The sequence below is a fragment of the Streptopelia decaocto genome (assembly GCF_964273445.1).
Source record: "Streptopelia decaocto genome assembly, chromosome: Z".
Taxonomy (NCBI): domain Eukaryota; kingdom Metazoa; phylum Chordata; class Aves; order Columbiformes; family Columbidae; genus Streptopelia; species Streptopelia decaocto.
Window position 1 is genome coordinate 55,138,416 of NC_138657.1, and position 12,182 is coordinate 55,150,597.

General features: G+C 37.4%; 1 protein-coding gene across 2 annotated transcripts in view; it reads right to left on the reverse strand.

Moving 5' to 3' along the window:
- MAP3K1 (mitogen-activated protein kinase kinase kinase 1) overlaps positions 1-12,182 on the reverse strand; it is a 63,248-nt gene that overhangs the window by 23,406 nt on the left and 27,660 nt on the right. For both annotated transcript variants that reach the window (XM_082075290.1, XM_082075291.1), the window contains exon 2: positions 714-864. In XM_082075290.1, the coding sequence (XP_081931416.1) occupies positions 714-864 (151 nt within the window). The remainder of the gene's footprint in view (positions 1-713; positions 865-12,182) is intronic.

The following is a 12,182-nucleotide window of genomic DNA, read 5'->3' on the forward strand; positions in this document are numbered from 1 at the left end:
TTAACATATCACAAACCTGAACTTTTCAGAAACTCTTGTTGCAACAGTTTTTAAATATATTGCTATCTGATTATGAAAGTGAACAGAATAAAGGAAAAGTATAAAAAGCAACGCAGCCCTTTTTTTTTTTTTTTTAATATACAAAAGCATTAACCAAAAAGCTAACAGAATACTCCGGCATCCAAAGTTTAGCAGTGTTGAGATTTGTGTGAAAAGTTATTCAGCTTTGGGTTCTTTTCCTGGTTCTGGTAAGAGTGCAGTTTGCTTTTTCATCTAGCAAAAAAATCCATACACTTCCATTACGATCCATAGAAAACTTTGACATTTCCGAGCTAAGGAAAAGTGAAGTCATGAAACCGCTAAGAATCAAAGGAGTGCAAAGCACCATAGTGCAGTTTCACATTCAATTTTTTACCTGATGAACAGGAGCTACTTTTGTTGCTGACATTAGAGGGCAGTGTTGTTACAGTATTACTACACAAAACAACAGCATGGCTATATGCCTTTTTCTCAAAAATAAAGCTTAATAAATGCGTACATTTCAGAAAGTCAATGACAGTTTGCTGTTAAACAGCTCATAAAAAAAATGAACTGCACTGCAATTAAGAGTTTGCAAGTTAATAAGACAAAGAAGTTTCTGATAGAAAGAAATACAAGGAATTTCTATTCGTAATAGCTGTCACAGATACTGCCTTTCCATCAGTGCCACTTACCACGGGACCTCTCCTGCTTCTTCTTTCCAGCCATTCATGCTTCCAGGCTGGCATACATGTTGCCTTGAGTTTCTCCCTGATCATGCGCTCTTCTGGGCGGTCATCCATCTTCTGCAACCCCCGGAGGGTTTCTTTATTCTCCATGTCACGACTATAGCAAATAAAAAAAACATATAATCATAAATATAATATAACCACAAACAATTATTTGTAGTTAAAGTGCAATACCACAGCATTATTAAACTTTGTGCCACCCTCTTCACCTCCTCCTTACAACCCAGCTGTTAAAAACGTTACTTCCAATTGACTGCAGCAAGCCTTTTAAGAGTTACGACTAATTTGCTAGTCTGCCATTTGGAGCAGACCTGTTTTGAGGGCTAGTTCTTTAAAATATGTGTACTGCCTGTAACACTGGGCACCCAGTAAAAAACAAAGACTTGGCAAATATTGAACTGATACAAAAATCACCTATGTGTCATGTCATTCACCAAAAGTTCCACGGTGCTGTGATGGTTCATATACACCTTGGCAATCTACAGCTTGCAATCTCTATTTTAAAACTACTTAGGAAATTAATATAAATTAATATCAAAAATCTTCCATCTTCACAAGATGCACAAACATGAAACCATGTATGCAGTGCCTCTCCCTATACATGAATTCTTCCTCAAAAAAGAGGACTTGTCAAGTAATACATATTAAGTATGGTTACACTAGACACCGAAGTCATGAAAGTAAGGCTAGTCATGAGACTAAGGCTAGTTGCCTTCACAGTTGTTTTCTGAGTGACTGATAATGCAAAAGCTCTTCAAGTCAGCTATAATTATAGCAATATTCATAGTAAGTTCACATCTGTAAAACGAAAGTGTAATCCATCTGGGCTTGTACTTTTTTCATTTTTAACCTTCACCAAAGTAGTTGCTTGTGATTGCTGGCAACAACAAAAAAGGAAAAGATACTGTCTGACACTGAAAAACAAATAGGAACAGTCTGGTAGATTTCCTGATTCTGTTGAGCTACCTGCTAAACCATCATGAAAACCACATTCTTAAGCAGCAGTACATGATCTCCACCCATCTTCTTCAAGTTAGCCGCCTTTAAAAATAAGCAAGCTTGATCAAGCCAGTTCTCAGAATGAAGTTTTATTAACAAAAACAAATATACAAATCACAACTTAAAGTGGAAGATAAAGCTATGCAATAATTTATTTACAACCACTGCTTTCGTGCATGCAGTCTTCAGCTTCTGAAACATTTAACTATGCAGTTAAAGCTGTATTTATGTACTGTATCGTGACCTACAATATATTCCCAATAATATTAATTGCATTAAGATAATGTTAAAATTATAATTTCTATCTTCATCAGCAATGTATTATTAAGGTTGATTCATCAGAAATCCCTACTTAGATAAATGAGAAGTTTCCACTGGTAAGAAGGGGTTCTGTTATTTTTTTTCTCTCTCTTTGTAGAGACAAAGGAAACAAAATATTCTGAGGCAGGAAATAACTGTTCCTGTTCAGTGCTGAAACGTAATAAGCAGATGGATATTGTAAACAAAATGTATTTTCTTTCAAGCAACATCTAAACCTACTGTTAATAACCAATTTTAGACACTGAGAACTGTGTCTAGTGATTAAAGACTTAAAAAATGTTTATAAATCAAAACACAATCCACCTAAGAATGAATATTTTTGCAGAGGTTAAGTAATAATGTTTTACTTCAAAACTAAATCCCATGACATAAAAATACTTTTATCCCAGCACTGAATTCCATACTATTGCTTTCTAAAAAAAAAAGAGAACAAGACTAGTGATAGTTCATGAAAAAAAAAAAAAAAAAAGAAGAAAAAAAAGAAGAAAGATATTATAGCAGCAGGTAGATTCCAAATGGAGAATGTGCCTAACAGTTTAAAATAGGGGAGAAACTACTGTGTAAAAAGCCTCAACTTTACATTTCTTCCTCCGTAAAAAAAATACCAGTTCTAAGACAAATCTTTGTGTAACAACAGTACAGCTCTGAAATAATATAGGTGCAAGTTAAACATAGTTACCCTGTTTTTTCTATCAGTTATTCCACAGCATGAACCATCTCAGTTGCATGAATACTTTGTATACAAGACAGAAAACACTATCCCAGCAGTGAAAGAATGACACAGTAATTCATTTGTTCTTATAACCATGATTAACTTCCCAAGTGATATAAAAAAAGGCTTTTAGGCCCTTGGACTTGAATTCATGAACAATGTAATACAACAGCGGAGGCTTCACAATCTGTGCTTGTTCTCTAAAAAGCAGAAGCAACTATCTTCCTCCCATGTGACAGCTTAACCGATCCACTCTCGCCTGCACAAAGAACTCTTGTGCTTTCCCTCCACGCAGGTGGGAAAGACCAACCGAGTCTGAAAGCTTTTGCTTAGTACACCATGGTTATCTTCTTGCAAAATTTAAGTATTATGTGTATTTTTATAGAACACAGCATCTGAAGTGCTCAAGAAAACTTCATATTTTAACTCACACTTAGCTAAAATATTTATTAAAAAATCCTATACTGTTGGGTGGGTGGAAAAAATATTTTTCCTGTGACTGCACAGACCTCCTGAATACTGCAGACATCCTCATTTTGTGGCCCTCAACCTGCAAGATTTAATTTTTTTTTTTTTTAATCTAAAGCTAATCTCACCTATTCCAGGCAAGCTGCAGTTTTCCTACATGACAATGGTTGCTACTCTCCATATCACTGTACCTCAGCACAAAATAAAAATAATAAATCCCAAGCATACTCCATGAAGGACTTGATCCTGCAGGGTACAGAGCAGTCCTATTTACGAGTCAAGGTAACTGTGCCCTTAAGTGACGCTTTACTTGAAGCAGCAGTGACAGGGTAGGGGAAGCTTAGGGGCAGGCCAAAAAGCAAACCTCAGAACAAGCTACCTTGGTCCAGGGAGTCTGATATCTTGCAGCAGCCCACCCCTCTGCTTCATCAGGAAGCAAGGATTTCGCTTTTAAATGTTTCAGCTTTTGATGAATCAAGCAAAGAAGATACAAGGCTTTTTGCAGATAAATTTTAACTTTTAAACTTTATTCCCCCACCTCTTCCCCACCTCACTCCCCCCCGACAGCATTAAGGATCTTTTAAATTAACATCTTGTGCAGAGAAGACAAAATGTCCTTTGTTTCTGTGTCTTAATTTTGAAGACTTGCAAACAGTAATTGAACAGTTAGATTATTAACAACTTGTTCTCCATGGATCAGTGATTTAATATTTTAACACAAGGTATGCAATACACATGTTACTTAGCAAACTTTTGTGAAATGCACAAGATTCACCTCCGAATAGCTCAGTGAATTTACAACTAATTGTCTGCAAGCATTTTTCTTACAAAGACCATATAATAGTATATGGAAGCTGAATTTTTAGCTCCAATTTATTTTCCTGTGCTTCTCAATGTTTAGAAACAGTTACACATCTTGGCTTCTCTGCTATCTTATTGGACTAACGGCCCTACCCAATAACCATGCTGCACCTGATTTTATTAACAGCAGGAAAACAGGAAAAAGGCAAGTTCTGAAATAGGAGAGAGTCAATTCACCAAGAAAACGGAAGCTCTGTCTCCTATATTCACAAATACCCAATCATAAGAAAGAACAATCAGCGCATTTAACAACAGGTTGTGAGAAGAATGTGGGGTTTGATGGAAAAGCACTGAATGAGGAGGAATGAATATGGGAGAAATTACATATTCTGCTCGGTACAAATGCTACATGGTGACAACCAATTCTCGGCAGAAGATTACGAGAGATGTATAAAACTCATTTTGTGGACCTTAAACAAGAATTAAGAACACGAGCACTCAGCTAACTGCAACCCAACCCTCAACAGGTCCAGAGAACACTGAGCTAGTTGGCTGGCCTGCAGGTACTCTAGGAGGAGCACTCGGTGTGGGGAGCAAGGACAAAAAGAGTTAGCCATTCCCCAAAATGAGGTCAGCTACTAGTGTTTTAGATATCTTCTTGTCACTAACAGTTCCAGTACTGCTCACACTTTCCCTTTTGCCATTAAGTATTTTTAATGATATCAAGATCAGCAAAAAACAAAACCAAACCAACCAGCCAACAAATTCAGATCACAATGGGCAAGGCCTGGTCTGTCCTCTTACCAGTCTCCCATTCCTACTCTTCCTGAGCCACAGCTCCTGGCACCTATCATTTAACCATTTGTGTTCATCCCAACAAAGTAAAAGATCAGCTATGGCACATTCTAGTAAAATGAAAAACTTGGCAGTGAACTTCCTCAAACTAGTACTAAATGGCAGCAACGGCTACTTAAAGACAGCATTAAACATACTGCCTCATAGAGGCTAATGAATTTGGCTTCCTAAAATAGTTACAGGGATTTTAGCCAAATGTCATAAGTGTGAAATTAAGTTCTATGCTTCTGTTAGAGTGCCTGACAAACACAAAAGGAAAAAGAATAAATCATATTTCATTCAGGCTGAGAGTGTTTGGGCTGTTCAGCCTGAAGAAGAGAAGGCTCCAGTGAGACCTTATTGTGGCCTTTCAGTACTGAAAAAGGGTCTGTAAGAGAGATGGGGACACACTTTTTAGCAGGGTCTGTTACAATAAGACGATGAGTAATGTTTTTAAACTACAAGAGGGGAGACTCAGGCTAGACACGAGGAAAAAATTTTTTACAATGAGGGTGGTGGAACACTGGCACAGGTTGTCCAGAGAGGTGGTAGATGCCCCATCCCTGAAGACACTCAAGGCCAGGCTGGACAGGGCTCTGAACAACCTGATCTAGTTGAAGATGTCCCTGCTCATTGCAGGTGGGTTGGACTAGATGAGCTTTGAAGGTCCCTTCCAACTCAAACTATTCCATTATTCTATATTCCTTTTTTTCTAGCTGCCTCAGCTTCTCCAATAGTTCTTCATCATCTTCCCTTGAGAATACTCTAGGCTGTCTCTTCATTTGGCCAACACACCACCCACTGAAGTTCACGAGGAGTATCTATTGAGTGGTACTCAACACCCACTGTTTGCCTTTCACTCACATTAGAAAATTGTTACTTTCTTACATCATTTACATGTATCACTAACAAGCATTCTGCATTATCTTACATATATATATATATATAAAAAATACATATATATATCTTCTACATATATCTTGAAAAAAAACTACAAATACATTTATATGTTATAAAAATACAGAAAAAGCATAAATGAAACAGAAATATTACACCATGTAGGTTCCTGTTGATCCTCTGCTGCCCAGGGGATCACAGGCTGCAGTGTGAGAGGCACTGTTGGAAAACACCATCAGGTGGCAGCCACTGCACCTTTACTTCAAAGTGGTTTTAGAAGCTAAAACACCCTATTTCTTCCAGCATTTTTCTGTAAAAGGGAAACAAACTTGTACAGAATGTGAAAATATGAAAGAAAAACATTTCTGTTACTTGGCTCTAAAATGAGAAGTACTGAGGCTACACCTCTGCTAGTTTGGTAATAATTAATTAATCCCAGTTTGATACACCTCGTCACCTCTGCCAATAATGTAATTTTATCAAGTACTTTTCCTGAAGATTGGTGTGTCAAAGGGTGCATTTTGAAATAGAGTATTTCACTGCTAAACAGGACAATATTCACAACCAAGCACTAACTCTACCGAAGGAGCCATCACCTCCAGTGGAACCTCACAGGCCCTGGTCAAGAAGGATCATCTCCCTCAGTGTGGAAGATTCACATCTCCAAAGACAGATGCCTAAATTTTCAGAGGTAAATTAGCTGCCTGGATTTGTCTAGCTACTATGAAGTCAAATTCCCCTATTCAGTGATTCCATGTTGGCTACTCCCGATAACCTTCCTTTCCTTGACAGGCTTAGAGATGACATCCAGAATAAGTTGTTCTATCACCTTTCCGGGGATGGAGGTGAGGTTGACCGGCCTGCAGCTTCTTGGGTCCTCCTTATCACCCTTTTTGAAGGCTGTACTGACACTGGCTTTCCTCCAGTCCTCAGGCACCTCTCCCGCTCTCCATGATCTTTCAAAGGTGATGGAGAATGGCTTGGCAATAACATCTGCCAGCTCCCTTGGCACTCATGGGTGCAATCCCATAGGGGCCCACGGATTTGTGATCCCTGATCCAACCCTCCGTGACCAGGGGAAGGTCTTCCTTTCTTCAGACTTCGCCTCTTACCTCCAGGGTCTGATATTCCTAAGGGATGGTCTTACCGGTAAAGACTGGAGCAAAGGCAGCATTCAGTAACTCCGCCTTCTAAGCATCCTCCATCACCAGGGCACCCAAGTAATTCAGCAGCAGGCCCACATTTTCCCTAACCTTCCTTTTGCTGCTGATGTACTTGAAGAAGCCCTTCTTGTTCTTTATATCCCTGGCCAGATTTAATTCCAAGTGGACCGTAGCCTTCCTCACCACATCTCTGAATACCCTGACAATGTTGTATTCCTACCAAGTAGCCTGTCCCTTTTTCCATATTCTGTAAACTTCATTCTTCAATTTGAGCTTTTTCAGAAGCTCCTTGCTCATCCATGTAGGTCTCTTGCTACTTTGGCTCACAGGGATGCACTGATCTTGAACCTGGAGGAAGTGATGCTTAAATACTGACCAGCTCTTTTGGACCCTGCTACTTTCCAGAACTCTAATCCATGAGATTCCTTCAAGTAGGACCTTGAAGAAGCCAGAGTTAGCACTCTTGAGCTCCAGGGTTGTAATCAATCCTGCTTATTGCCCTGCTTCCACCACACAGTTTAATCTCTCTGGCACCAAACTGAGCTTTGTATTCAGATTCTTTAAGCCTGTCATACCTCATAACAGCAGTACTAGGTGAAATGCAACTGGCTAAGATGTAGAAATCATCACATCAGAAGAGGTATGGTCCTTGCTGAGGTAAAAGTCTGCAGCCATGAACAGAAAAATGGGAATACAAGTATGTTAAAACCCAAAATAGAAGTCCTAAAACAAAGTTCTCACTGCAGATTATTTGTATATGTCCATATATTTGGCATATGAGAACATGCATACTGTTTTAAGTTAGAGTCTATCCTGCTTATAAAGATGAAATTGCTTATTGCATATTGAATGACTGTCAGGGTAAAATGTCTCCACACGTAATTCACAGGATGAAGAGCTTCTTAGACCATTTAACTCCCCTGTTCCCAACAGAAAAGATCAGATATTTTATAGAAAAAAAATTATACTTTGAATCAGCTTAAGATAATAGGAATATGCAAGTAAAGCTGTGCATACTATGTTCTACATCTCCAGTTAGAATGGCTGAAATAAGCATACTTAGCAGGATAAGCTACACAGATTTTCAAAAGCTAAAATATATTATTTACAAATAAGAAAGGGAATTTAGACCACCCTGGCACCATTCAAACCAGCAGAATTTTCAGCACATACCAAATGTTTCAAGATTGCTGCTGGAAAGAGAATTTAGCAGTTCTCTCAGTAAAATATTATTATAAAAATGAACAATATAAGAAAGAAAATTGAAAAAAAAAATCAAAGTCTTACAAACATGTTATTTCTAGCAAAGAAACAACATATTCTAAAATTTAAGTCATAATGACTGGTTAGGCAATATATGGCATTTAAGTCAAATGGAGAATCAAAATTATTCTTTCCAAAACAAGTAAGTCTTTCAATAATCTAAAGCTAAATTCAAAAGTTATAAAACCCAACACTCTGGGCTTAAGGGAGACCAGACACCCAGAAATAAGATTAACAGGTTTGCTCTTGTTATTTTCTGAAGAATGATTTGACCGCCATGCTTCTGCGATAAAAATCACTATTTCTTACCAGGGTTATATTTGTTTCTTGGGTTACACTACTGAAAATTGTAGCAAATTATTATTGTCATCTACTAGTTGTACTGCAGAAGCAGCTAGGAGTCATGAGGCAAGATCCTAGTATTCCAATAATCGCAATTTGTTTTTTTAGTTACGTATCTTGTCTGTGTCTGGTTTTGTTATTTGGTAGCAATCTTTTCTAAGCTTATGCTTAAATATATGGGCAAGAAAAATGCCAAGAAGAAAAAAAAACCCAACAATCTGAGTTACGCTGGCAATTAATATGATTTCTTATGACACAGGAGTAATAAGCTGTACTAAATAAGTACTACAAGTTGCTAAAGAGTCTTGCTCACTGACACTCAGAAAACCCATTAAAAACATCCTCATCCTATCAAGACTCATGCATATCCTGAATTTTGCTCCAAAAGACAAAGAGGACAAAACATTTCCACATATATTTCTGTCTCTGCCATAAAAAGCTTTCCTTGGGTGCAGAAATAAAGTGCAAAACTCCTTGCAAGCCTATTTTGAGCAACTGCTAGGTGAAGAAACAGAAACCTATAGCAATCCATTAGAATCCTTCACCCACTTATAGCAGCTCCATAGAGCACAGAGCATTTTCTGTCAGCGGAAAGTCACATGCGAACAGGCTCTCACCACGAAGACCCAGACTTAGGATCTTTAGTTCCTTAACCCTCATACATATAACACCGCTGTACGTACACAGCGTGCTCCGGGCTGTGCCTCCCTGGACAACAAGACCTTTCGCTGATATCTGTCTACTAATCTAGCCACAGGCCAAGCATACAGTAACTACGCCCACTTTAACAATGGCAGTTACTATTACAAATGTTTATTTTTGTAAGATAACAACAAGCTAGTATGAAAAAAAAAAAAAAAACGGCAGGAAAAGGCATTCAAAACTTCTGCAAGCATTTGGCTAAAAACGGTTATAGCTGCAGTAACTCCTATTTCGGCTTCTTTAAAATCCATAGTTGAAAGAGAAAATAAGTGCAGGAATCTTATCTGATGAGGAGGGGAGTATTTAGTGAAGTAAATTTAAAAAAATAATAAAAAATAATCAATGTAGCAAAAAAAAAATCCATAATAACCAGTTCTGTGATAACAAAGCAAGGAAACTAATTACTGGACAGCAAGTATATGGACTACTCCTTACCAAAAAATACACAATTTTTTCTTATCATCCTCAGTGTATTCCTGAGATTTTATTTTAAAACTTTGTTGCATTCTTATCTCACAACAATGTACTAAGTTTTTAATTTATAGTAAAGCATCCATCTTTAGAAATGTAATTCTTGACACTAATTACCAATTACATACTGGCACAGTAAAAATGCAGTGAGCTCAGATCCCTTTGATACAGGTCTAGATAAAGGGAAAAGGATACCTTCACTGTTTGCTTAAAAATTAACATAAAAATTGCAGACACATTCGCAAAGCAGTGTGAAAATGTAACGAGAGAAACATCACTTTACAAGACCTTCAGCTTGTCACCAGTGATTTGAAGAAAGACACAATGTCCTATGTGAACAGAGTTTGATCAGAAAGGCTTTGCATTCAAGTTTCAGTAGTCATTCCCTCCCAGGGTCCTAAGCACAATGTATCATCCTGTAAGCAAGCACCTGGGAAAAACAATTTCATACCCATGGGCACCTCACAATAAAAAATAAGAATAACACTACACATATCTAGAAAGATGCATTAGCATGGAATCATATAGCTAGATATTACACTTATGGAAAAGGAGTAGTCTAATTTAATCAAGACATACTGTGCAACAGCAACTGAAAGCAGTATTAAGCATATATACAGTATCTGAGGAGGAGGTGTAACTAGTAAGAGCATTTGGGACAGCTGGACATACTTTTTCCTATCTGTGAAACAATCTTAATAAATGGAACAAGCAAATTAATTTATTTTTATCTCATGAGATATGTGGTCCTCCTAAGTCCCAGTTCATGAAAGAATAGCACTATTTCACATAAAGAGTAAAGTCTTAGTTTAAATGAGACACTGGCAGTGAATAAAGATGCCTTAATTGCCTTCAGATTTCAGTTAGGACACTGATTTCCAATGGACAACTGCCAACCTTCAGCAGGTTTTGTGGGCCATCAAGCACTCTGTCATCTCAGTACGTACAGCTTTACATGTCAGCTCCCTGCACACCATTTTGACCACATTCCTGAGTTCTCCAGACCAATTACTTCAGTAATCATTACATGGAAACTAGTAAGTGAAAAATATTTTATTTTTTAAAAGCAAACCTAAACTTTGTGCAAAAAGTCATCAGATAAAATTTTGAATTCCAATCAAGTAAATTCTATGGAGGAGCTGAGCGTGGTGCCTTTACTTAAGCCATTCAGCAGCCTACTACAAAATACTTGGCTACTTCTCATTTCTTGCATTTATTTTTTTACAACTAAAGAGCAATTTTTTTATTCCAGGCTAGCACTTTTTAGGATTCCCATGCCTGCCAGCTACAAGAAACCTTTTCCTTCCATCAGGATTGTGTAGAGTGCTTGTTTTGTAAAACTTTGTAAAACTGTACTGATTACACCACCACAACGCTTTGAACACAAAGCAATTCTGTGCCTAAGGAAGTATGGAAAGATCAAAAGACACAACAAACAGGAAAAAATAAACCACACTGTAGAACAACATCAAATTTACACTGATACTCGCCCATCTCCCACTATTGTATTATTCAAACATTCTGGTACATGTACTTACATGGTAGTTGGAACAAACCTGTCTCTAACCTCATGTTGGACTTTGAAGCCCCAAAATACAGTGAAAATAAGTAATAATGTTTAAAAGTAAGTAATGAACTCCAGATCATGCCAACTGTATCTAAGTTTCACAGAACGATGGCTGCTTTATTTCTGCTGTTAAAAATCCCTTTGAAGTGGAACGGAGGAAAGTTTTCCAGAACTGGAGAGTTAATCTTTCACTATGCTTTCTAATCAGCAGCACAACTGAATAAGAGAATCATTCCAGTTCATAACTCCAATCTGAGATCTCTTCCCCAAGGTAATTGTACACGTTTTGGCTGGGAAGGAGTTACAAGAGTAACTCAAATTTTCATATACTATTGTTAGACAAAATCAGAGTAGCTAAATTTACCAATGTCATCTTTTCATTGATCCAAAAGAATCAGGGAAGGAGGAAAAAAAACATGTGTGAGAACCACAAAATTTATAAACAGGAATAAGCACAGGCAATCATGGTATACAAGTTTTATGGACGTACAAGGCAGTTTGAAAAACTATAAAAAGTAAGACAGGTGAAACTGTAAAAAAAATCTTAAAAATACTTATTCCAAAATATCAACAGCATCACTTGAGTAGTTTTATTTATTGCCATGGATAGGTTATCAGCTTAAAGTGACTTGTAAGAAGGTTTTTTTCACACAAGCTCAAAACGAAATCACCATTGTCTTCGAAGAGGAAGTAGACTTACATTTCTGAAGCTGCAAAATATGCACAATTGCAAAAAAAAAAAAAAAAAAAAAAAAAAAAAAAAGCATTTACTTGCTTATTGAGAGAACCATACTCAACAGCATTGGTTATAAGGTAAGCACTGAAGGTATTTTTTGGTGGGATGTATGCGAAGTATATCTGCAAGACAATTATCT